This window comes from Bos indicus x Bos taurus, chromosome 22 (assembly GCF_003369695.1).
Source record: "Bos indicus x Bos taurus breed Angus x Brahman F1 hybrid chromosome 22, Bos_hybrid_MaternalHap_v2.0, whole genome shotgun sequence".
NCBI lineage: Eukaryota > Metazoa > Chordata > Mammalia > Artiodactyla > Bovidae > Bos > Bos indicus x Bos taurus.
In genome coordinates this window covers 42171474-42199316 of record NC_040097.1, presented here as the reverse complement: position 1 = coordinate 42199316, position 27843 = coordinate 42171474, and the positions used below count along the sequence as shown (strand labels likewise).

Here is a 27843-nt window from a genome sequence, read left to right as displayed (position 1 = left end):
CTACGCTTAACCCCACCCTCTTGTTGCAGTGACTAGTTCATCAACAGGTATCTTTTTCATTTAATCCAGTCATAGTGAAGTTTAGGACCTTTATTTGATTGTTGTTGCTGTTCAGTTGCTCAGTCATGTCGACTCTTTGCAACCCCATGGACTACGTCATATCAGGCTTCCCTGTCCTTTACCATCTCCCAGAGCTTGCTCAAACTCATGTCCATTGAGTCAGTAGTGCCATCCAACCATGACATCCTCTGTCACCCCATTCTCCTTCTGCCCTCAGTCTTTCTCAGCATCAGGGTCTTTTCAAATGAGTTGGCTTTGCACATCAGGTGGCCAAAGAATTGGAGCTTCAGCATCGGTCTTTCCAATGAATATATTTCTCGTATATACCTTGTGTATATGTAGATGTATTCCTAATATATACTTATAATATTAATCCTTTGTTGGTATATGTATTGTGAATACCTTCTTATAGATAGTAGATTGCTTGAACTTGCTTTAAAGTGTTTTTTAATGAACAGTACTCAATTTTAATATAGTCAAAAGGAATTGTTCCTTTCACGCTGATCCTTCTTTCTGTCTTCTGTAAGAAAATATTTTCTACACCCAAGGACAGAAATATACTCCTCTATATTTTTTTCTATGGGCCTTTAAAAAAAATTTTGACATTTTTATCCTTAATCACTCTGGAATTGATTGTGTATAATATGGGTGAGTGTACTGCTTTTGTAAAATTTTGTCTGTGAGAAAGATCCATACGCACAACTCCATTTCTGGGCCCTCACTCTGGCCCATTGGGGTATTGGCTTTTCTGTTCAGTAATCCATGCTAGGGGACCATGGGAGGTGAGTGATGTGGTGGGTGGGGACAGTTCATCATTCAGAATTCCTAGTATCCTTTCAAGTCCTTATCCCTCATATCCACAGTTTTCTTAAAACTATGTGTGGGGAGATTTAAAAACTACATCTATTCTAAAACTAAGTCTTCCTCCAAAATTTCTGTTTTAATCAGCCTGGGGTAGAGGCTGCAAATCAGTATTTTTCAAAAGTCCCAGGAAATTCTAACATCAGTGCAGAGTCCAGAAGAGGTGCTGTAGAATTTACATCCAGAGATGATTTTAAGTATGAAGCCAGGACATGCTGTGCTAGCTTGCCATCTTAGCAGAAATCCACAGGATGGTTTTAAAATTAGCATTTCCCACTGATTTATAAATGTAGTGTGTGCACTGCAAAGGAAACAACAAGTACAGGAAAAACAAATTGAGTAAAAAATAATCATTCATATTTGCCTAGTTCATTTTGTATATTTTGTTCAATTTACCTTGGCATATGAATGTGTATTGATATAGTTAGACTTGTATTGAAAATAGCTGTATGGGCATTTTTCTATAACATTCTTAATTACTATAAATACTGTTTTAAGAATCTATCCTTATAGTAATTATTATAGTGTATATTTCATACAAATACTTATCTTGTAAAATCTTATTGTAGTTAGAGATTTATTATTTTATTTATGGTGATTGCAATTGGTGTTTCAGGGAGAACAGGACAGCATGTTCTGGGCATTACGATAGAATGTTTTGTAGTCTTGGGTCCGGAGTCAGTGAGATCTGGCTTCTAGTCCCAGCTTTGTGTCAGTGTGTGCTAAGTCACTTCAGTCATGTCTGACTGGTTGTGACCCTCTATGGACTGTAGCCCTCCAGGCTCCTCTGTCCATGGGATTCCCCAGGCAAGAATACTGGAGTGGATTGCCCTTCTCCAGGGGATCTTCCCAATCCAGGGATTGAACCCATTTCTCTTATGTCTCCTGCCTTGGCAGGCAGCTTTTCTAGCACTAGCACCACTTGGGAAGCCCTCCAGTCCCAGCTTTGCTACTTATCAATGGTAGGGGAATCATTCTCATTTTTACTCTTGAAAATGAGGATAATATTAATCTCTCCCACACAGAGCTGTTTTTAAGATTAAGTGGGATGAGTAAAAATCAGTTAACACAATTCTAAGCACATACCAAGTACCTGATGAATTTATGCACGAAATGTCCAGGCAATAGCAAAGGCAGCCCGCCTCCCTTGGCTCAAGGGCCAGTACGGTTTGCCTGACCAGTTTCTCTGGTAGTAAATGTTCACTGGAGGGGTACCAGTCACTGTGATGGACTCTGTCATTGTCCTGCTCAGTAGCCAGTGCAGAACTTGCTGGAAAGCCCTGCTTGTTTGAAGAAGGTAAACAGTAATGTGCCAATTACTCTAATAGTGGATATGGCTTCCTGGCTCACTCAAAGTTAGAATAATCATTCCCTGGGATTTCCTTTTCTTGTCCTAAATAGATCTCTGCAGTTGACAGGCAAATGCAGTTTCTCAGCTATGGAACCACATGTGTACATGGCTGGGGGTCTTCCTCCTTGGCTCTCCGTGTGCTCTTGGAGCCCACAGGGTAACAAACACAAAGGAACAGCAAGCAGAATAAAGAATTGGCATGGTCTGACTTTCTAAGTGGAAGTGAGGAGGCTGTGGAGAAAGAGAAGAAACTCAGTGGAGGAAGAGAAAAAGCTCACTAGGGAAAGGCCAGCTCTAAATTTGTGTATTTCTACAGCGAATCTTACTGTAGTGTCTCTTCTAACAAGATCACCTCCGGGTCAAAGTGCTGTGCTGTGCTATGCTTAGTTGTTCAGTCGTATCTGACTCTTTGCGACCCCATGGACTGTAGCTTGCCAGGCTCTTCTGTCCATGGGATTGTCCAGGCAAGGATACTGGAGTGGGTTTCCATGCCCTCCTCCAGGGGATCTTCCCAACCCAGAGATCGAATTCAGATCTCTCTCATTGAAGGTGGATTCTTTACCGTCTGAGCCACCAGGGAAGCTCAGGGTCAAAGAGAAGCATCCAAGAAATGCTTGATAATCCTCTTGAATGCAAGCTTTTTGAGGGCAAGGGGTGTGACTTCCTGTCTAAATGCTGTTTCCCTAAGAATATACAACAGTGTCTGATACACAGTAGGTGCTCAAATCATTTGTTGACTGAATGCTGAACCACTGCCTTCACACCCAAGGGGGTGGTGAAGAGAAGATAAGCGCTTCTTGAACCTGATGATTCGGACCAGCAAGGAGGACCTGGTCAAAAGAAAGCTTAGGGGAAAACACCAGTGTCATCTGGGCTCTGGAGTCTGGGGCAGAAGCCTGGTGTAGCCTGGTGGCCACATGAGACTTAGGAAAGACAGATTTCAAAAAGTTAAAATATGGTAATAAGCCTGACTCTGGAAACAAAAAGATGGCAATCCCAAGAGCGGGGGAAACACTTAAGTGTAGAATTCTGAGTTGTCTGGTCCTGATTCCAGAAAAAGAGAGGAAAACAATCTAAACAGACCCAAGTGGGTACATAGAAAACTTTGCCTGAAGTTGATTTTAAAGAACTCTAGGGAGCAAAAACACAGATGTCCATGAAACAATGATGGGAACCTACACCCCTAATCCTTAGTCCAGAATGAGTGGAGGTTTGCAAAATGGCAAAATTTGAAGGGTGTTTGAGGGATAGGAAAACCTGGGGGGTAGATTAGTTTTTTTCAGCTGATAATGAAATGAGTTTTCTATTCTTTGCACATACCTTACCTGGGCCGAGAGAGCTAAGCGGTGGCAGGAAGAGGTCCAGTTCAGTTCAGTTCAGTCACTCAGTCGTGTCCAATTCTTTGCGACCCCATGAACTGCAGCACGCCAGGCCTCCGTGTCCATCAACAATTACCGGAGTTCACTCAGACTCACATCCGTCAAGTCAGTGATGCCATCCAGCCACCTCATCCTCTGTCGTCCCCTTCTCCTTCTGCCCCCAATCCATCCCAGCATCAGAGTCTTTTCCAATGAGTCAACTCTTCGCATGAGGTGGCCAAAGTACTGGAGTTTCAGCTTCAGCATCATTCCTTCCAAAGACATCCCAGGGCTGATCTCCTTCAGAATGGACTGGTTGGATCTCCTTGCAGTCCAAGGGACTCTCAAGAGTCTTCTCCAACACCACAGTTCAAAAGCATCAATTCTTCAAAGGTGGATTAGATGTGGGTTTTATTAATCAAAGTTGAAAAGGAGTTACACTTAGATGCACAGTGGTTTCTTGAAATTCACTTTGGATTTTACCGTCTAATCCTGAGTTCTAAGGACCAGTATCACTGCAAAGGGAGATTATTTTGTGCTCTGAAACCCAAGTTACTACAAGTTGATCTATGAGGCCATTCCTTCCTGTTGAGCTTTGGTAACCCCAAATCTTAATCTTATCATCTGCATGGCCCACCTATTTGTTTGAAAATATAGACAAATGCTGTATAGTAGTTATCTTTATTTACTTCTCCTTTGGTTAAGTTTTGGGGGTATGTTTATCATTTTACTACATTGATCTAGACTGCTGTTTATTGAAGCTTGTGTTGCTTTTTAATTTTTCTCTTCTTTCTCGCATTCTTGCTATTTTGGATAGATAACTCTCTGAGAAAGTGTCTGAGATGATTAGGTCTCAACTTCAATTATGAAGAAATGGAATGTGCGGGCTTAGAAGCAGCTTTTCCGTGAGAGAATTTAGCACCTTTGGGTTAATATATGGGCTTCCTTGGTGGCTCAGGGGTAAAGAATCCAACTGCCAGTACAGGAGATGTGGGTCTGATACTTAGAGAAGATCCCCTGGAGAAGGAAATGATCCACCTGCTCCAGTATTCCTTCCTGCGAAATCTCATGGACAGAGGTCCCTGGTGGGCTACAGTCCATAGGGTCACAGAAGAGTCAGACACAGCTTAGGGACTTAAATGATAACAACAGGTTAATAAATGTCCGTCAGCTACATCTTCATTTGTGGACTCAGATATGAGGTTTTAACAGGCTTGGCTGTCCACATGGTTCCCTAACTTAAAATAAGTATGGAAGCAGCTGTCACTAAAAAGGGATAAACAACTAAAAATATTTATTGCAGGAAATAAAAAAGTTAACCAAAGTATTTTATTGATACATTCTTGGACAATATCACAGAATTGAAAGAGAATGGAAAGGGTGATTTTTCAGCAAGGGTGTTTCTCCACTAAATTGGCACATGAGCAGCAGGATTAACGAAAGTACTTCTTACAAACAGTAAAAAACATACATGCTCTTTTTTTTAAAGTCCTTATCACACTGATCAGTCATAGGGGGGCATGAACCAAACCTCAAGACATGAAAAATCCATATTCTTTCCTTCAAATAGTTTAATCATTGTTAAAATTATTGCAAAATACCCATACCCTAATTAAAGTAACAAAAGGGAACACAAATACAAATATTGAACATAAATGAGTAACGTGTACTGTAAAATACATTACTGGCATGCATTCCCAAGATCAAGACCTCTATTCCGTTCAGCCAATACCTTTTTCCCTTGTGACCTATCTCATACCAAAGACAGGTAGGGTATACTTTTCTCAGCACAGTTTTTGGTCTTTAAATATCTTTTTTTTTTTTTTTTTGTCTTTAAAAAAAAATAACATGATTTGCAGCGGTACTATAATCATAATTATACAGTCACGTACACACATTTTTCCTTTTTAGTCTGCCGAGAGCCTTTTAAAATTTTAATTGTTTCAAAGTTTTCCCCAAAGATCCCGCTGTCTGAAAGAATAGGGTTCTATGAAAACAGGGCATTCGAAAACAAACAGAGAACCGAGGTACAACATTGGATGGCAAAGTGCAAAAGTCCTCACAAACTGTACAGAAAAGTTCAAAACCTTGCAGCCTGGAAGTACAGACGTAGAAAGACTGGGCAGCCCCAAAAACGGTCATTGAGGCTCTCGAGGGGTTCGCCCTCAAGAGCCTGGGTGGGACTTGAGTCTCAATGCTCCCTTTGGTAGGGAAAGTCCAGAGTTGCAGCCGAGTTGGCAGTGCTGATGCCAGTGACTTATTAAGCCAAGATAAAGTAAGAATATTTCATAAAGCAGCTGTGTAGGACACTTGGATCCTCTACCGTTGGTCTCCTGGCCGGGGATGCTCCTCCGATGATGGGCAGCAGGCTGGACCAAAAGAGTCCAATGCCAGGTTGGGTGACAAAAGAACTGAGGGTCGTCCTCCTCCATTGTTCCATGGAATGGAACAGGTTAGATAACCAGGTTATTATAACTGACATACTTCTTTTTTGCAGCAGGGCCTGGAAGATAAATGTGAAAGAATCAGTTGTGACAGTGACTCTATGTACAAGGGTAGAAGCAGAATTAGATCTGTGATGACTTTGCATGCCAAGTCAAGATGGGACCACGCAAATGGCGCTGGATTCCTCTGCCTAATTGTAGGATTTTATCTGCTAGAATCTGCTATGCCCAGCAATTCTGAAACCAGCTGGGTTCTCTATTCTGACCTATTTCCAATCCTTTTTATGGTCCATACCATTAGTAAATTTATCAGTGGGTCTCATGCTTTCCAATTAGCTTAAAGGACCCACCCATGTTGTAGTAAATTTCCTTTTGTGATCTTCTCCCAGACCTTCTTATAATAAATGGCTCTTGCTTGGCAAAGGTCTGTCCTGGGTCACTGGAATTAATTTAGGTTGACAGGAGGCTAGACCAACCAGAGTGCCTGCTCTGGTTTTGATTTACACAATCAAATTACTATAGATTGACTTTTATAGTGTTCTCATCAGTAAGTTGTAAATGGTAATTTGCAGGATTGTTTCCATCAAGGTTTGAAGCTTACTTAAATCTGCCAGGAATCTCAACGTGCATAGACTACTTTGTTTTCCTTAAATGTAGACTACATTCTTTTTATATTTGGTGCAGTGAATTTAGGACTCATCTTCACTAATTCACTCATTCAGTCATTCATTCATTTTTTTCAGTAGGTATGCGTCAGTTGCCTACCATACGGCAGACAAGAGGCAAGGCACTGGGGAGCAGCTGATGAGCAAGTCAGACCCTTTCCTGTCCTCCTGATGGAAACAAGGACACTGAGATCCCAAGGTATGTCTCTGCTCTGCATTCTAGTTCCCAATATCAAGTCATACACATTGCTGTCAACTGATATGGTCTTTATTCATTGAATCTTTGTGGTTTTGCATCAGCTTCTGTTGGACGCAAGATAACCACCATGTAGCATTTACTGATTCCTTCCTGTTCTTAGGTTTTAAATCTTTTGCCCATTTAATGCAAACGTGTAGCAAGAATTCTTCCAGAACTTCCTTGTTGTTATTGGAGTATAACTGCTTTACAATGCTGTGTTAGTTTCCGCTGTACAGTGACGTGAGCCAGCTGTACGTATACATATATCCCTAGCCCCACCCCACCTAGGTCATCACGGAGCACTGAGCTGAGCTTCCTGTGCTTTATAGTAAGTAGGGATTTAGGTGTGAATTCAGAGGCAAGGAAGAGCCACAGCGACATACCAAAAGAGACTCTGTACTTGGAGTAAGGCAGTCAGTATGTTACAGAAGTATATACGCTCATGTACAGCCTACAACAAAGCTGATCTTAGGTTCTGGATTAAATATTGAGAGTCTCTTGACAAATTCTGGTTTGAAGACATAGGCTTATTTCCCTATTAAATCATGTTGCATTTATTAACTAAAACTAGAGGGAAAACTATTATGTTGCTATATATAATAAAGATTTTCAATATAATTATATGAAATTGGGGATCCCCCAGAATCGGATCATGAGGCTAGTTGTTGTGCATCATCAGTCAATAAATGCATGACTCCATTAATGCCTCAGTCTTCTAAAAATGTTCCCATTGTTATCATGGCCTTCACTGTCTTCAACAGTTCTTGGTTTGCGGTCACATAGGAAAACTTTCTAAATATATGCATATATGTATATATATATATATATATATTTTAAAACTCTGAAGCTTATTTACAGTGTTGCATCTAGAAAACCCCAGCTTTACAGTTGCAAGAAATAGTGACAGCATGCCTTGTCAAACGCCCACATTGTAATCATCCTCAAGACAAAGGGAAGAAAAAGAAACAGGAAACCCAGAAACTGATCCTGACCTAGATACCTGAGACTACTTCTTTGCATGGATAATTAAGATTGTTTTCTGCATAACTGTAGCCATCTAGTGGAAAAAGCCCAACGTATTTGAAATTCCTCAAGCTTTTTACTATAAAATGCAAATTATTCAGGAGGAATATTCATTGTAAGAGTCTTAGTACAAAGAGTAAGTAGGCTAGAAGATATTGTCCATGAGTTGCAAATCTGAGCATTCATTTGCATTTAAAGATGAGGTCATAGTAAAAAAAAAAAAAAGAAAAAAGAACATTAAAAAAACCCAGAAGTGAGAATGATCATGGGAATTGACTGTTGCCTGGAGTGGATTGTCTGTCGTGTTCTCTAGTAACCTTGGGATGAGGGCTCCTGATGCTGTGTTGGGCTCGCCTGACCCAGGGTCTGATTGAGCTCTAGCCCTTACTCGAGGTATGACTTAGACCTGTCCCATGACACACTGAACTTCTCTGAGCCTTTGGAAAGTAGGTAGAATAATTATCACCCTGCAGGTTGTTAATGACACAAATGTATGAAATATCCCAGTTTCTTGTCTGATAGCATAATGCATAACTGTCTCTTTAAATTGCAAAGTTCTGTACATATGTTTAGTACCCATGCATGCTTTCTCTGCAGAACAGCTTAGAAACTTGGCAGCAAAATCATAGAGTTGTGTAGATCCCATCATGAGTATTTTTTAATTTTATTTAAACTTTTTGTTTTATATTGAAGTATAGCTGATTCACAGAGTTGTGAGAGTTTCAGGTGCACAGCAGAGCCACTCAGCCATACATACACATGTATCCATTCTCCCCCAAACCCCTCCCATCCAGGCTGCCCTATAACATTTAGAAGAGTTCCCTGTGCTGTACAGTAGATCCCTGTTGGTTATGCGTTTTAAATATAGCAATGTGTACATGTCTGTCCCAAACTCCCTAACTATACCTTCTCCCCATCCTTCCCTTCTGATAACCATGAATTCATTCTCTAAGCCTGTGAGTTTGTTTCTGTTTTGTAAGGACCTTCATCTGTAACATTATTTTTGATCCCACACCTAAGTGGTGTGATATTCGTCTTTGTCTGACATTGCTCAGTATGACGATCTCTAGGTCCTTCTCTGTTGCCGCAAACGGCAGTTTCATTAGCTTGGGCTCACAAACCGTAAACTCCTAGAATGACAATTTCTGTACTTTTCAGAGCACTGTCCAATTATTAGAATGTTTATTTTTAAACCATTCTAGCCTTATAAGTAAATAAAATAAGTGCCTATGGTGTCTGATAATTCCATTTATTTGAATAGCAATGGCCTAGGAAAGAAAATTGCTTGGTTCAAAATAGTCATGCAGTGAAGTACTCAGTAAGGAAGTATGCTTTTTATTGTTAAATAAGAATTTTTGTTCTTTTATAAGATTATGAGTTTGAAGAACAATGAGTATTAGGCATAGTCCCTATGGAATTTTTAAAGCCATCTGTATCAGAAGTTCTGAAAGCAAGAGAACCTTTAGGAGCTGGTATTCACAATGAGACAGTTTTGCAGACACTGGTTTGGAAATGAGTTACTAATTCACTTTTGCTAGTTAAGAAAGCTCAGACATCCCAACTTATTCTGGTGTTCTGTCAAAATCAAGCTCGATTAACTTCACTGAACTAGTTGTTTTCTTTTGAATTTTATCTGAGCCTTTTTGTCCCACAAAAATTTCTCAAAGTGTTTTCTGTGAAATGTTTGTCACTCAGATTATAGGGAATAAAGGATAAGGGACAAAAATGGAGAAGACATAATCTAATGGATATAATAGGAACCAATGAATTATGGGAAACAGGGAGTAAGTAAAATTAAATAGAGTTGTTTTCTCTCATCGACATTTAATTTCTTATTTTTCTTAAATAACAAGGAATTCAATACTTTAGTCGCAAAGACCATGTGTTTTACTGAGCACTTAAAAAAAATTCAAATGTGTGTGTAGATGTACATACCTGTCACTGTCAGGAAGGTAGAGACCTTCTCTTCCAAGTGCCTAGGAAATGGGTCATACAACGTCACTGGCCCATGTTTACTAATGTGTGTAATAATGTATGTATTACTTAATGTGTGTTGTTATAGAAGGGCCTCTGCTCTCTGAAGTCCCTGTCAGCTCTGGGAGGATCTTAGGCGAAAACGGAGCACAAAAAAAATCCATGGAAACCTCATGGACTTGGCCACCCTTTTTCTTTTTCTCCCCACAGCGTCCCTGTGGTGGTGTTATATACAAAACTAACCATTGTTCCAGCTCCTCAGATTTCATTTCTAAGTTAAACCACAGCACTATTTTTCCCCACTTAGCATCCAAGAAGGGCCAAAATAGGCCAGCTAAAATTGAGACATCAATTTCCAATTCTGACATGAAAGGAGTCAATGAACATTTTAGTGTTTCTTTGGAAAAACCTAATTGGTACTTTAAGATGTAGAATGTCGAGCACAGGTTTACACAGTTCTTCAAATGTGCATTTAAGGCAAAATATACCAAGTCTCTGTTTTGAAACAGGTTTTTGCTTAGTAAAGCTGATATCTAGGTAATTTGATTGAGGCCAAATATGTTTGGCCTTGGAAAAGAAAGATGCACTGAAATACTGCATCACAGATTTCTACTTTTTCATATGCACTTTGCCAAGGCAGTGAGCTCCTTTTGTGTATTGGCGGTTTCAGTATATCATGGATCCCAGAATTTTGGAGCATGATTTGAATGCAGTGCAGTGATGTGTCCAAGACTGAGATGTGCCTTAAAGCCCTTCTTAAGGGTACCATTACAAGTAAGGCGATAGTGATAAAATAGTAGCAGAATAGTACTAGTGATCCTGGATGAAAAGCTGGACCTAAAATCCAGGCCTTACTCTTTGGGGACAGGAGTTTCACAAGTCTATGTATCCATCCCTTTATTTCATCAGCTGTTACCAAAAATTCAACTGTGATAGTAGTTTGGCTAAAAACCGGTGGCATGGAGGCAGAGAAAAGTAGTCTCTGTTCTGAAACAGTTTGTGGTTCAGTGCAATTCAGCACACATTTATGGAGCGCCTGCTGTGTGTGAGACACTGTTACAGGCAGCGACAATATAGATGCGTTATGCTGAGGTGCGCTCTCTCCTTTGAGAGAGGCACTTACAGTCTACTGCAGGAAGGCGGATTATTTTCTACAAAAAATAGATACAGCCAATTCTTGTTAATGGCAGTTGTAGCCTGTGAAGTTACTGCAAACATTGAGTTTGTAATCCATGCCTGAACAAAGCTTTATCTAACATGTTTCTTTTTCCCTGGAATGCACATCTAACCTTCCCTTACTTAAGGAACCCTAGACAGCACTTCCAGCTTCCCTAGTGGCTTAGATGGGTTGGGAAGATCCCCTGGAGGAGGGCAGGGTAACCCATTCCAGTATTCTTGCCTGGAGAATCCCATGGACAGAGGAGCCTGGCGGGCTACAGTCTGTGGGATCGCAACAATCAAAGGGGTCACAAAGAGTCTGAGTGACCTTCACTTTTCTCAGACAGCACTGTACTCTGCTCAGTGAAACAGTAAAATCACCCAAAAAAGTACAAATATGTAAAGCACAGGCATTCAATAGACCAGGAGCACACTGTTTTTGGTGTTTTTTTTTTTTTTTTTTTTTTGCACATTAGAGCTGAAAAAAGGTAAAATATCGCCCTGTTGATCTACTCTGAGACTTCATATGTTCGGTGACAAATATCCCCCTGCCCTGCACAAACACTTGCGAAAACACTGCAGTGTTGCTTTCAGTCTTACAATCAGTTTCAGCAAATAGTTGAGTCTGCAAATTGGGGGTCCATGAATACTGAGACTCAAATACCATGATAAGGTCAGGTGATCTCAAACACCAGGGAAAAGGTGGCCAAAGCGAGTAGAGAGGGATTCGGGCAAAGACCTCTGTCCTCGGAAAGGTGGCCGTTGAGATTCAGAAGGGGATGTCATTTGAGCAGAGTTTGAAAGGAGATGAGAGAGGAGCTATGCAGATATTTGGGCCACAGAGTGATGGCAGGGGCAAAGCCCTGAGTGAAGCTGGCAGCTGACAGGCCAGGGTGGCTGGAACAAAGAGTGAAACGTGCGTGGAGAATTCCAACCCTGCCAGGAGGTGACATCACTAATGTGTGCACCGAGGAAGGTGGAAAATCTTGCCTGAGACACTCGAGAGAGGTTTCAAAGTAGAGGGAATACGGAATTGTGTCTTGAACAGTGAACTAGAGATATTTCCCTGCCTGGAGACATGGGTGTCAGGGCACACTTCTACCTGGAGGGTGCCACATTAGTTTTTTCTGTGAAAAAGCTCAGGGTTTTGAGAGAAGAGAAAAAAAATTGAGGAGTTTGGTGAGGGTTCACCAAGAGAAGAAAGAATGCTGGGAGAGAGATGGAAGGGAAATTAATCTGATTGCCAAGAGCATTTTATGCTGGGTATAAGGTTCTGGATTTTTGGATAAACTGTGAGCATCTTACCCATATTTGACAGAAGGAGAGAGGTGAAAGATGGGAAGTGCAGTAAGGGAGATCAGCTTGGAGTTGACAGAGAGATGAGGATTGTATTTGTAGTGAGTGGGATTCCAAGATGAAACCACAGTGGGGCCATCCGTGAGCAAGCAGCTCCTAGGCCCACCTGTGCCCTCAGCAGCATCATGCTGTCCTGGGGATGAGGACATAGGCGAGAGCTTGTTTGGTCACTGTGGTGGGGAGGTATCCTTGAGGCCAGAGCTGTGCTGTTTGTTTTAATTTGGGAGTGGCTGTATGTGACATGAGAATCAAGTTCTGTTGTGTTTGGTTCAGCTGACTTGTTTGGCAGTGGCAGATCTTAGAGGACCTGTGTGCTCAAAGGAGGGGAAACCAGAGAAGACTCTTAGTCTTGGCAAAGGAAAGAGACAAAGGAAACCTTCACTTTTCTTCCTTCCTTGGAATCCAACTCAGCTTAACCTGTGAATAAAAAGCAGGGCTTGACAACTAAAGCTCTCTGCAGGCAGGAGCATCCCCTGGACTGTATATCTGGATCCTGGCTTTGGAAGGTGGAAGGATTAGATTCTCTTTCAGGTGACAGAAATCAGGCAGAGCTTTAGCTTACAGCAAATGCAAAGCACATGTCTGCTAGGTGTTAAACACGGGCTGCCTGGGATGCAGAGGGAATAAGACATGCCCCTGTCCTCAAGGAGTCAGGTAGACCAGGTGCCCCTCAGTATGTACGCACCTACATTTATCACAGGATGACTAAAGATGATAGGGTCAGTTGAAACTGATAACAAGGGGCCTATTCACATCTGTTTGATAGTCCTTAAAACTTCTCCTTTTGGCTTCAGACTTTCTGCCAGGCTTTTTTCTCCTTCTTTCTGAGATAATCGGGATGAGGAACCTGGTAGCCCTGACCCAGATTGTTCCCTGCAGCATGAAAGTCCTCTGATCTTCATAGCTATAGAGCAGTCCTAGTCCCCCAGTCAGAGGAAATTGAAGGGTTGTTTATTACAGAGCATGATCAAGAGTAATCACAAGTATTAGCTGACGGAAGAGAAAAGAGACTTTGTGGTCACATAAAAGATGGATGGAGCAAACCCCTAAGCATCCTTTCTCTGAATACAGACAGGGGCTCCTATTGGCGAAATGGAAGGAAAGCACTGGAATTTGGTCATGGTTGGGGTCTAATGATAGTGAGCCTGGTTCTCTAACTGTGGACTCCCATTACCAACCATAACCACACAAACTGTGCTTAACTACAATGCTTCCAGATTTTCTACCTTCTTTGCTCTGTGTAAAAGTACTTTCTCTCCTCTCCTTTTCTTAAACACATTGCAAATCTGTTCATTTGAATAGGGTGAATTGCAATTGGCATTGAAGTTTAACCCCTTCAGGTTCAAGGTATATGAATGTATTTAACAATCCCTTGGGATTTTTCAAATTATCAAATTCCTAATTTTAAATGGATGGTTTACAGTCTTTCTTTCAATGTATTCTGTTTGCCCTGAGGCTGTCTAATGGATCTGTCCACAGTGCCTGTTCCTCTTTGAAGTCTTGGTTAGAGCACTTGGGGTATAACTTGATTGATTCTGATAGGAGACTGAAATTTCCTTTACTAGAAGTCAGCAGGGGTTTGTGGAAGTGAACACTGAGTTGGATTCAAAGCACTGGGTCTGGAGAGACTTGATGGGGAAGCTGAAAGGTTGCTTGCTATCAGGAGGGATAAAGAGACTGAAGCTAGAAGACCAGGCACTGAGCGTTAGATGCTATTAGAGAATCATGTTGAACTTGGTTAGATGTGATAATGAGGTAATGGTAGAGTTGGAGAATGTCTGCATTTTGTAATAAGCTAAAATATTTTGGAGTAATGTCTCATGATGTCTGATAACCAACTTTCAAATGGTTCAAGGCAGAGATAGATAGATATGCATGAATCAAAAATGGTAAAATATTAACAGCGACTCTCTCAGTAGTGGATTATACCATCACTCTTTCAACTTTTCTGAATGTTTGAGAAGTTTCATGTCCAAAGCAAAATGTATGCTTTAGCACTTTGCTCAGAGATAGTTCTACCTTTATCTTATAGTATCTGCCACTGAGAAGTAATACTCTTGACAAAGTCATGTATCTCAGAGAAAAAATAAAAAGAATTGCAGTAGTGTCCATGGCCTGGTGTAGAATTCTGTTGGTCATAATTCAAGAGTGACCATGAAAACCCCTACCAGAGTAAAAGAACAGTGAGAAAATGTAAGGACATAAAAAGTACAAGGATAGCCATTGATCAAGTATGACCTTGGGCAAGGGACTATCATCTCTGTGGCTTAGTTTCCTCTTCTGGAAAATGGACCTAACAATTGTATCAACCTCTAGGGTCCTTAGGAAGATTGAAGGTGGTAACATATGTAAGACACTCAGAATGGGGTCACATGTAATTTTACCATGTGTAGCTGTAATTAGTCTTCTCTCTGAGTGCATGTAGAGAACTCCTTTTGCATAGATAACACTGACTCGTGTGTGCATATTCTTCTCTCTTGGAAGAAAGAATTCCTCCAAAGCAGGTCAGGCTGCCTGTACAGTGAGACTAAACTCACTGATGACTGGATGCTTGTTAGGGTGCTGACAGCAATCCCTGAGGAGGTTTGAGGAGTGGTCAGAGCATCTGTAGATTTCATCTGTTCATTGGGAATGTGACCTGTCAAGTCATTGTCAACACGTTGCCACTTCCATCCATTTGCACCACTGTCATCAGCCAGCATTTCATCTCTGAAGAAGTGATATTGAAATCCTGAGCTATGAGAGGTTTTATTGGTCACCTGGAGGGCGTGGTGTTTTCTATTGTGGCAGCAGTGACGGGTTTTTACTGTGCCAGACAGCCATGTACACCTAATCAATGGTTGTTGCTACTCCTACAGACAGTCTCTGTGTGCAGTATTGGAGCTGGTAATCATTGATTCCAGGGACACTTATTGTTGGGTTTTTGGCAAAATCAATTGCTGGAATTTTTTAACTGCATCTGTTTATATATACCATTTTTCCATTTTGATTGAAAAAATTGGATATCTACTGATGAGTGTCCTAAGACTGTCAGTTAGATTAGTTGAGATGAGTTCTCCTTTATTCATTCAGTGCTCAGATTTGCAGTTTGGAATTGAGCTATGTCTGCATTGATAAAGCGAAGATTGGGTCAAGAATCAAGCCAATTCTATCAGAAAGACTGAGACCAAAACTATCCTCGGGTGACCGTGACATATGAATGTTTATGACCTCTGGGTCCATGTTACTCAGGTTAGTTATGAAACAGACTGAACTGTTATCACTCCACCACATTTTTTTCCAGGCAGCTTTTATGTATACAACACCACAAGTGACCTGTAATATCCCAAAGGGCATTCCAACTGAGTTGACTAAAAAGGGAGTGGGGTGAGTCCTTGTGGAAACAATCAATACTGCTGAGTTGACGGGACATGAACATTTTTTTCTCTTGATAGTTCTTCTTTCCAAGAAGTTGAGAAACATATGATTCTTGGACAAGGCATCAACGAGTCCAAACTTGGGCTCTGAATGTAGTAGCATTTGTTAAACATGTAATATGTTCAAAAAAATCTCAAGCACCTAATATTTGCAAACTCTTTAATCCTTCCAGCCAGCCATATAAGGCAGGTACCAATATTATCCCAACTTTACTAAAAGGCTGATGCTGGGAAAGACTGAAGGCAGGAGAAGAAGGGGATGACAGAGGATAAGATGGTTGGAAGGCATCACTGACTTGATGGACATGAGTTTGAGCAAGCTCCAGGAGTTGGTGATAGACAGGGAAGCCTGGCATGCTGCAGTCCATGGGGTCACAAAGAATTGGACACGACTGAGTGACTACAGATGGTGACTGCAGCCATGAAATTAAAAGATGCTTACTCCTTGGAAGGAAAGTTATGACCAACCTAGACAGCATATTAAAAAGCAGAGACATTACTTTGCCAACAAAGGTCTGTCTATTCAAGGCTATGGTTTTTCCAGTAGTCATGTATGGATGTGAGTGTTGGACTGTGAAGAAGGCTGAGCGCCAAAGAATCGGTGTTTTTTAACTGTGGTGTTGGAGAAGACTCTTGAGAGTCCCTTGGACTGCAAGGGGATCCAGCCACTCCATTCTAAAGGAGATCAGTCCTGGGTGTTCATTGGAAGGAATGGTGCTAAAGCTGAAACTCCAATACTTGGCCACCTCATGTGAAGAGTTGACTCATTAGAAAAGACCCTGATGCTGGGAGGGATTGGGGGCAGGAGGAGAAGGGGATGACAGAGGATGAGATGGCTGGATGGCATCACCAACTCGATGGACATGAGTTTGAGTAAACTCTAGCAGTTGGTGATGGACAGGGAAGCCTTGCATGCTGTGATTCATGGGGTTGCAAAGAGTCAGACAAGACTGAGTGACTGAACTGAACTTACAAAAGACATCACAAGTTAGGGAGACTAACGAACACATCCTATATCCCCACCTTTTTTGAACTTTAGTTATTGATAGGGTGAGAGAGGTGAAACTGACATCAGGGGTCATAGATCTTTCTCACTCAAATGTTTACCAACTATCTCCTCTCTACCAGGCAGAGCTGGACAGGAAGTTCCAAGGAAACTTCTCTGCAGCTTACTGCTTTCTGATCTTCAGCATCCACCACCCCTTGATTTCTTTCCTGAAATTCCACGCCCCAATTCCCATGAGTGTTCTGCCTGTTGTAGGAGGCAGTGACTCTTGCAGGAGGTCTCGGTAATGACTGAATAGGCATTCTGGATACATAGATTTCAGGAGACTGAGAAGTATTCCTTTAAGCAGTGAGGGACTCTTGACAGCAAAACCTGGTGGGCGAGGTTGTTCAGTAGCCCCCTCCTTCTCCCCAAGGAAGCCAGTGCAGAACAAATGTTTTGAAAAAAAGAAATGGGATGTTTGTTCAGGCTTAGAGGGAAGGTTTGAAATAGACGTTGTGATCACAGATCCCTCTTTAAATTCGGAGAAAAGACGATGACTGAGGACAAATGCTGAAGATCATGCGGACTTTGCCTTCCTCCAAAGATGAGAAAGATCCACTTAGTGGTGTGGGAGGTGATGTGAAGTTGGGGTTAACAAGACGACTCTCATGTCCGAGTTCTGGGATTGAAACCCCAGCTGTGCTCCATAAGCCGTGATCTTGTGACAGGTCTCTAAGCCTCAGATTCCTTGCCTTTCAATTGTTTACAAAATCAAGATGGTGATACTGACGATGCTGGGAGGATCAGATGTCATGTGTTCATTGGCACAGTGTTGGACTTTAAAGAAAACGCAGTTGTCACCACCAGCACCACTACCGTCCCCTCCATTGTGCAACGATCTTAAGATCAGCACTGAAAGCTAGTCAGCTCTACACGATAATGGAATTCAGGAAAATGGTCATATCTGAACTCAGCTGGTGTCCTGTATTTCATAGGGTAAACTTCTTTCATAGGATGTCATTTAAACAAGAAATCTATGTGACACTTGGAATTGCCAACTGTGCTGTTATGTACTAGAGAGTTTTAAACTCTGAACTCAGTCTTCATTGCAAATCCTTAGACCCTTGAGGAGGTAGCTTTCTGAGTCTGTGTTACACTGTGCAGGAGACTGTATTGTTGCAAAGAAAACACAGGAACACAGCAGGTAGATTTTCACATCATTTCAGAAAACAACAGTGGGCCCTGAGAGATAGGGTTAGGCTAAAGAACTATTTTAATTTCTAGGATATTCCTTTACTTCTGGTGACAGCAACACAGGAAATTCTTAAAATCTAGGCTGCTGCATTGCTAAGGAGAACAGAACTCTTTTTTTTTTTTTCTGACAGTATTTCCTGTTAACTGTTCTCTGCTGCTGCTGCTTCTAAGTCGCTTCAGTTGTGTCCGACTCTGTACAACTCCATAGACAGCAGCCCACCAGGCTCCCCTATGCCTGGGATTCTCCAGGCATCTGTTCCCTGGGAGATGTCACCTCAAACTATAGTGACAGTCACACTATTGCACCACCATGACTCCCTGTCTCTTTGGGATAAAATAGCAATCGGTCGATAAACATTTGCCAGATTCCTAATGTGAGCCATCTTTCATTCTAGGTTCTAGGACGATGATGGTACACAGACATAGAAGGAATCCACATAACCTTCGAAGAATGTCTGCTTTGGTAGAAAATCTAAACTATGTAGGCACATGCCAAGGCTGCAGACTTAAGCAAAATGGTTGCCAAAGACTCCACTGCTCTGAAGGCCGTCACTTGCTGTTAATCTGTCCTCCATGACCTTCTACTCATGGTGTTGTTTCCTGGAGCAGATGTAAGCACCAGCCTGTCAACCTGGAGGTCCAGACCATGGACGTGGTCAATAGGCCTTGCTCAAATTTCCACCCCGGGTCTTTTATGTGGGTGACTCCTGGCTTTTCTTGTCCCCCTCCAGTCTTGGTATGCTGGTGGTATACTGTCTTAGTTTTCAAATCCCTGGTGTCTATGTGAATCATTTCTTTCTTTTTTGGCTACCTTCCATGAATGCCACGTGCTCGTGTCTGAGGTCTCTTGGAAGCTTAGGATAACTGTTTCCTACTCTTTTTAGTGTTGTCTTATGCTAAGGCCTTCTCTTGTTACCTGCCACTCCCTTACAGTGATCAATCAGAACCAGTTAACTATTAGGATTAAGGCTCTTTTGTCAGTTGTGAGAAAAGTGGACAGGGAGGGAAAGTATGGGATGGAGTTGAACAAGAGTCATAAGCTGTTAGACATTGGAGTGAAGGGATAATTTGAAATGGTTAGTTAACGATAATTTGTTTAATCAGTGGTAAGGGTTAATATTTGTAGAGTGCTTGCTGTGCCCAGCTCATCACATGAGTGGTCTGAGAAGGTGCTTTCTTTCTTCCCATTTTTCAGATGGGAGAAGAGAGGTAAAGTAGGACTCCACAACCATAGAGCTAGCTAAGCCAGGCCATCTGACTCCAGAGTCCATGTCTGAACCACTGTGAACCTCCTCTTGTGATGGGCTTTGTTCTTGCTCACCTACTTCTAGAAAATTCTAAGAAATGGAAAAGCTGGAGAGTGGAGAAAATGAATGATCGGGGTTCGGTGACAGGTCAGGCCCCTCCAGCTGGCCTGCTCTAGCATCCCTATAGTTGCCCCATAAAAGAGAACTGAGAAAATGTAGCAGGTTTTGAAAAGTGGACAGCAGGATTCTGGTGGGCAGAATTTGCCATTCTAAATACCCTTATCCTTTCTCCCTGCTTCTGAAAAAGCTCATGCCTGGAAATGGAATCTCATTTCTGTCCAGCACCGAGGCTTCTCCCTTGCTGGTGGTAATGAGCCATTGTATCTGGTGAGCTACAGGTTGCCAGCAGATGTCCAGAAGCAAGGACATATCAGTTTTCAATAGGACACGTGTTTGATTTGTCTCAGGCCTTTGTATTTGAATCCAAGTTTCTAGCTTGTTATAATTTCTGCATTTGGATAATTTACCTGTTGCCTCTCTGAAGACCAGTTCAGAAAGGTCATGGACTGAAACTCTATGATACGAAAAAACCTTTGGCTGAACGGCTGACTGTTTTTGGTCTCTCCCGGGGCAGGGTGGGGGGACAATAAATATACCAGCAGTTGCTATACATTCTATCACTGGCTGTAAATTTTCCAATCAACCTGATCTTTCCAAATCTGCAGTCAGCAAGAAGGCTGTGCTTTGCATTTATCTACTAGGAAAGACATTAGTCTTATTTCAATTATATTTTTAAGATCAAAGTTTTGGAAGTATTTTCTATACATTTTTCTGATGATTTCAAAATGAAAACTCAAATTGGCCCACTTCTAATTCATCCATTTTTAGATAGGGAAGAAGAAAACAGTCTTCAATCAGCATTTTGAGAAGAGTGATAGAAAAGAACGATCCATTTTCAAGAAATTAAGAAAATTCCAGGAAGATAACCAATGTTCTGAATTTCTACACTTTCAGTCTTTCTACAGTTAGCACCAGCAGTCTGAAAAATGAACCCAAAGCCCTTTCAGAACTCCCATCTGAGCAGAAAAAGATTAAATCATGCTCAACATGCTTCACCAAATAAACAGAGTGAAATGATATGTTTTTGAAAATAAGAATTTCAATGGTAAGGGATGAAACAAAGAGAGGTTACCAGGTAACCCCATCAAACCAGAAAATTCAATAAGCCTTGCGCATCCCTTCCCTTGCCCACTACTTAATCAGAGTGTTGCTGGAATCAGTTTGAAGGAATCTACTTACTTTTAAACTGGCTGTTTTGATGTCCTGTAAATACAGCCCAAATATCCATTTCTGCAACAGAACTGACCATAAAAAATGAAACCATTCAACCCATGGGATTAGGGTATCCACATTAACTATATTATGTATTCAGCTTGGACGGGGGCTGTTTATTTCATTGCATCTCAGTGTCCTCGGCAGCACTGCATGAGCACACTTGGCTCTACCCATGCCCCCTGTATTCCCTTTTCCATAAAAGCTTACAGATGTTCTCCTCTTCTTAATGCACACCCTGGGCCTTGAGATGTTGACATACGAAGTCCTAAATATTAGTATCACTTTTGTGGGAAATGGGAGTGGATAATGGTCAATTTCCAGGCCCCCGTTCATATTCTGAAAAGCATTATTTTCTCTGTAGGCAGAAGAAATGGAAATGAGGGCAATCAGTGCATCCTAGCCCTTGGGTAGTTATGGAATGATTGTGGGGAATTGTTGGCCAGAGGAGCAGGCATTTTAGAATGGACCATAAAGAGGAGACAGCTTGTGGCCATCAGTGGGATGAGAATGGGCGGGGTGGGGAGTGGGGAGGTGTGTGTCTCCATTCCTCATATCTCTGAATTAGGAAGACGTCCCCCACAGCATGTTGGAAAGCTCTCCACTGGTCAAAGCTCCTTTTGAACTAAACCTTGAGGTTTTGCTTGTGCTCTAGCACACAGGGTTGGTTCAGTGGAAGGGCAGCGACAAGTGGGTCAAGGGGAGATACTGGTGAAGAATTTGGTGGGAGGAATAACACTGAGGAGGAGAGCCTGGCCCAGGGCGGTCCCCTGAAGTCCTGCAGTTCGTTTGTAGGAGGAGGTAGAAATGAGCAAAATGGAAAGGGCACACATGTGCGTGCTCGCTCAGTCAGTCGTGTCCGACTCTCTGCAACCCTGTGGACTGCAGCCCACCAGGCTCCTCTGTCCATGGGATTCTCCAGGCAAGAACTCTGGAGTGGGCTGCCATTGCCTCCTCCAGGGGATTTTCCCCACCCAGGGATCAAACCTGTGTCTCTTACATCTCCTGCATTGGCAGGCAAGTTCTTTACCACCAGCGCCACCTGGGAGCTCCAGGTGTGTGCATGCACACACACACACACACACACAATATGGTGAGAGATGATGAAAAAATAGAGAAGATTGTGATTAAAAAATTAAAAGAGAGCTGAATTTGTAATCTCTCGAGTGCTCTCTTCTTTCTCGGCATGTATAGGAGGGACGAGGTAATAACTGAGACTCTAGGATGGGACTGGGAGTCTGAATCCTTGCTCTGCCACTTCCTGTGTGATGTCGGGCAGTTCAGTTCACCCCTCTGTGCTTTGGTTTACTTAACTGCTCACTAGGAATACCAACAGAAGCTATTCGTTGAGGGGTTCTAAGGATCACATAACACTGGCACTTAGGAATCATTGAAAAAGCATTTGCTATTAGTATTTTATCAGTTCCTGATAAACAGGCAAGTAGACTTCCGTCTCCTTCATTTCGGCTGGAAACATAGTATAGAAATAAATTACTCAATCATAAGAGCCAGGCTGCTCATTTAGTAGGAACTGTGTAATGAATTCCTTTGTAAACTCATTTTGGAGCCATAAGCGATTCTGAAGTTCAGGTTTGCTTACTAAGGGACTATATGTAGCTTTCGGTTATGGACTGTTTTTCACTTGTGTCCCCAACCTTTGGCATGTGTGGTGTTTCACTTGGCAAGTTAAAGCGCAGAGTGGTATGGGTTGTTCTGCTTGGGCAGCCAAAGTGCGTCTCTGGAGCGTCCTCCCTACAGATGCTCTGAGTTGTTGTTGTGTGTTGTTAGAGCAATGCGAATGTTTGTTCAGATTTAACAGGGAGCATTTGTTGAGCACCATGCTGTTGGCTTTGACCTCTGTAAGTAGCCCTCTGTGCCTCTCCGTTTGCTCTCAATGCTACCAACCTCCCCAGGAAGACTGGTACCATTTCTGGGCCTTGCACAGACCCACCACCCAGGGGGTAGAGCTTCCAGAGGCTATTTCAAGATTGTTCACTGGGAGGGTGGCGGTTTCGATTTTTCTCTTCCCACAAGCCCAGAGGCAGGAACCCAGGTTCATCTTCCCTGCTCTGTGGCTTGTCTTACTCTTCCTCCATGGGGCCCAGAGAAACCAGACCAGGGGCTGCTGCCCAGGGAGTGCAGCAGAGCCAGTTCTTATAAGACACACCTCACTGATCTGTTTTCCTAACCACCATCTTTGATAAAAGGAATCTCCCTTGTGTCTTGACCTCAGTTCGAACATAAGAGTTGGTGATGAAGACCCAGCTGCATCAACAAGCCATTGCCCTGCTGTTCTGGTGAGCTCTAAACACTTACTTCCCTTAGCGACCTCTCAGGGAGTCTAGATGATCCTCACGTGGCCTCCATCTTTTTCACTAGCCATCACTCCTTTTTCATTCAGAGGTAACAAATATATTTTCCTTACTCTAAAAGATCTTATTGTCAGTCAGTAATCTTTAATCATTCTTATTTATTCATGGTCAACTAAGTCCTTATCCCTATAGCAAAAACAGTCTTTTCTTGTCATAGTCCCTTAAGCTGAATAGCACGCAGCGCCACCTCTGAGTACCAGGAACACCAACACTGACTGTGTGGTGTATCAGGCTCTTAGAACATTAAGATGCTTCCTTAGAAATGGCTATCAACCGTATTTTGTGTGCTGTAATCATTCCATGGATATAGCCACTTCACTACTTTTACAAATTACATAATGGCTCTCCTTAAGTCTCCTTAAGACTCTTCCACCTAAGAAAGTATTAACCGCCACACAGAGCAGTTGGGTCCCAAGTAATGCTTACAGCTGAAGCAATGTATGTATCTTCAGAATTGTGTAGACATTCCCCAAAAGATTTCAAAGGAGAATGGTATGCTATGTCTTTCTGATTCCCTGAGGTAAAGACTTACTGTCTAACCAGCCCCCGCCCCACTGCCCCTCCTCTAAACATACAGTTTCCTTTAGTTTACAAGGAACTTAAAAAAAAAAAAAATAGTCTTCTTGTAAGCATGTTTTAAATTTGAAAACTTTTTTTTTTCTCAAAATGATTGTATAAACTAGTGAGAAAAATATAGAATGGAAAGGGCAGGACTGACTACAGAAGAAATGGATAAAAATCACAGGAAGCGCTGAAAGCCACTCTGATGGATCCTGTGCGTTCTAGTCAGCCTGCTGGCTGTTGGGGTGTAAAATTTGAAAGTCCATGTTCTACTGCTCCAGTCCTTAGGAAACTCAGAATACTGCTGTGGGGGAGGCGTGGTATGTGATATCTATTTATTTTACCATAATCCAGTTTGCGCTGAAACAAGTTCTTTTTCCACTGAAGTGGAGCAAGGAATTATCACATTGGGACTCATACTGTCTTTAATTTGTAGGTGCTCTTGTTTCTTAGGGCTGTTTACATCAACTTCTACAAGTGAGAGTATCAGCTTAATCCATGGAAAATTGTCCAGTCTCTACAGATTAGATGTGAAACATTTTGACCCTTGAATGTCCGGATCACACTCAGCTTGAAATATTGTCAGTGAGGGTGACAAAATTCCTGGTTGGGACGTTCAGCGATAGTCTCTTCAAAACCCACAGCAGCAGAAGGTGAGAGGAATGGATCATTTCTCTCTGAAATGGAGAGGCATGTTTATGGTCCTGTGAGAGCCTGGAATGCCCATGATTTTGGCAAGGAGAAGCTTGTTTTTAGCCGGTGCTTTGGCCAGAAACAGAAGCCACCAGCTGGGTAGCTGTTCATCTGCTCTTGGCTTGGAACCAAGACTGATGTTGTATTTTTCCACCTGCATGTCTCATCGGTGGGAGCTAAGCCAGGCAGCACCGTTATCTCTGCTGGACAGTGTTGACTCTGGTGATGGTGTCTCTCTGGACTTGGGAATGAATGGACTCAGTTATAGCCTTTCAGGATCCAAGCAGCTCTTCACCAGGGGAGTTTCTGCACAGAGGGAAGGATGTGTTGGTGGCCCTCGGTTGATGCAGCCAGGCTGCAGGGTAGATAAACAAACAAATACACACACACATGTACACGAGCATGAGGCGGACTGGGCAAGCAGACTGGTGTCAGAGAGCCCTTTTCATATTGTATTGTGCCTGTGAACCACGTGGAGATCTTGTTAGACTGCAGATTCCAACCTAGTTAACGTGGGATGCAGCCTCAGTGTATGCGTTTCTAGCAAGCCTGAGGTGATGCTGCTGTTGTTGGCCCACCGACCAGACATTTCTGGAAATGTACAGCCCTGCCAAGTTCTGTTTATCAGGCTTGACCTTGATGGCACATGTAATTAAAAGGAGAACTTGCCTTTCACACCAGACTGTGCAATTCATAAAAGTTGGTAGATCAGACATGGGACCCAGGTCTGATAAGATTGAGGTACCGAAATGGCTGCCACAATTCTCTATTCTTTGCTTCGTGTGTTTAAAGAGAAGCTGTGCCATCATCTCATCCCCAAGTCTCCTTGGTTTAGTACAGCATTCAGGATGAGTCCAAATTTTCTGCAGGGCTCAGGTTCTAAGATGCTTTGTGCTGCCTTCTGACTTCATTCACACGGGGAGTTGGGAGAGATGAGACAGGCTGATATCTTACAAGCATTTTGCCATCCCAAGCTGATGAGGCTGGACAAACATATCCTACTCAGTGGAGCAGAAGCCTGAGTCAGGGGAAAGAAAGAGCCCAGCATCTTCTACTAAGCTTTTTTTGTCTTGTAGGACCAACACCCCAGATTCCACCCTGTCATTTAGGGAGATGTTGTCTGCTCTGGAATATCCAGGTTTATCCTTTGGGTCTGGGGCTCTGGCTGGCGTCCTGAATTATTCCTTGTGGTGCCCTCTGGCAAGGACCCAGGAACATGAGTGACAAGGTGAAACGCAGCACCCTGAAATTACCTTTAATGCAAATGACGAGTAATCTCCAGTGATTGCTGTGTTTGTGAGTGACAGGGTTGTACTGGGTGCAAAACCTTTCACTGCAGCAAAATGCATCCTGGGAAGTTCTCAAGTCTGAGAGTATTTTTTTTTTTAATGAAAATAGCTCAGATCTGTGCCATTAGGCATTGTTTTGCCCAGATAATGAGGCTAATTATGGTTATTTAAATGTACTTCATAAGGAGATACACTGAACCTCTTTGAAAAATGTATGCCTAAGTTAGAAATGAATGCAATAATATGATTCTTATACTTCAGTGCAGCTGGTCAGCATTTAGAATCCAGAGGTCCCATCCCAGGGTCTGTCTGGATTCTTAGAACAACGACAGGTGACAGAGAAAAAAGGAGCTTGGGGCAGGCAGAAGGGAGTAGCTAATGTGCATGCCAAGGCTGAAAGACGGAGAGTGAGACTAGAACCCAGAATAGTCCAGTGGTCCATCTGCACTGACCTATTTACCACCCTCTGTGGACACCAGCTCCCTCTTATGAGGAAAAGGGGTTCAGAAATTATAGGGTGAGTGCCTGCTCAGTCACTTCAGTCATGTCCGACTCTTTGTGACCCCATGGACTGTAGCCCACCAAGCTCCTCTGTCCATGGAGTTCTCCAGGCAAGAATACTGGAGTGGTTCCCATGCCCTTCTCTAGGGGATCTTCCCACCCAGGGATCGAACCTGCATCTCTATGTCTCCTACATTGACAGGCAAGTTCCACTGGCGCCACCTGGGAATCCAAGAACCCCTCAAATAAGTGTCTCTAAACCAATGCAGGGAGTGTGAGAAACACTGAGCTGCTTATTGAAATCACAAGCTTTCACACTTGTTTAGAATCCTAACGCAAATGAATCCTACCTGGGAAGCCAAAAACAAACAATGACAACAAATATGTACACACACACACACACACATACACACACACATATATGTATATCAGAAGATGGAGAAGTTGCTCTGGTTGATACAGAGGAGAGGGGCCCATGCAGCAACCTCCACCCGCCGCCGCCTTACTCTCTGGGCTACTTCCTGATGACCCAAGGCCATGTTTAAAACATGATTTGCAATGTTAAAATTAGATGTTTTATATCTCATAAAATACATAAATAATAGACAATATAATTATATGTAATGTTTTCCTTGAGAAAGAAAGCTCAACCGGATGTACCCTGCTAGGCACACCTGGTCCCAGGTACCCTTCTTAGGTCCACTGGAGGTTGCTGAATAAGCTGGGGAATATTGTCCAACCATAGGACATCAGATGTCACGCAGATGAATGTTTTCCAACCATTACTACTGACCTCAAAGTCTTCATCCCAGTTAACCCTCTAGGTGGACTCCTTTCCTTCAAGGAACAAGTGTCTTTTAATCTCGTGGCAGCAGTCACCATCTGCAGTGATTTCGGAACCCAAGAAAATAAAGTCTGTCACTGTTTCCACTTTTTCCCCATCTATTTGCCATGAATTGATGGGATGGATGCCATAATCTTAGTTTTTTGAATACGGAGTTTTAAGCCAGCTTTTTCATTCTCCTCTTTCACTCTAATCAAGAGGCTCTTTAGTTTATATTCACTTTCTGCCATTAGAGTGGTATAATTCTCCATATCTGAGGTTGTTGATATTTCTCTTGGCAGTCTTGATTCCAGCTTGTGATTCCTCCGGCCTGGCATTTCGCATGATGTATTCTTCATAGAAGTTAAATAAGTAGAGTGACAATATACATCCTTGACATACTCCTTTCCCAATTTGGAACCAGTCCATTGTTCCCTGTCGGGTTCTAACTGTTGTTTCATGACCTGCATATATAGGTTTCTCAGGAGATAGGTAAGGTGGTCTGGTATTCCCAGCTCTTTAGAATTTTCCAGAGTTTGTTGTGATCAACACTGTCAAAGGCTTTAGTGTAGTCAACAAAGCAGAAGTAGATGTTTTTTTCTGGAATTCCCTTGCTTTCTCTATGACCCAACAAATGTTGGTAGTTTAATCTCTGGTTCCTTTGCCTTTTCTAGATCTAGCTTGTGCATCTGGAAGTTCTCTGTTCCCATACTGCTGAAGACCAGCTTCAAGAATTTTGAGCATTACCTTATTAGCATGTGAAACGAGTGCAACTGCACAGTAGTCTGAACATTCTTTGGCATTGCCCTTCTTTGGGATTGGAGTGCAACTGACCTTTTCCAGTCCTGTGGCCACTGCTGAGTTTTCCCAATTTGCTGC

At 42.4% G+C, this 27843-nt stretch overlaps 1 protein-coding gene across 4 annotated transcripts in view; it reads right to left on the bottom strand.

Annotated features, from left to right (window-relative positions):
- Positions 1-4907: 4907 nt before the first annotated feature.
- Positions 4908-27843, bottom strand: part of GRM7 (glutamate metabotropic receptor 7) — a 935325-nt gene continuing 912389 nt past the window's right edge. For all 4 annotated transcript variants that reach the window (XM_027522339.1, XM_027522344.1, XM_027522343.1 and 1 more), the window contains one exon: positions 4908-6133. Coding sequence is in view for 3 of the 4 variants with exons in the window: in XM_027522344.1 (XP_027378145.1) it covers positions 5891-6133 (243 nt within the window). In the remaining variant the exon portion in view is untranslated. The remainder of the gene's footprint in view (positions 6134-27843) is intronic.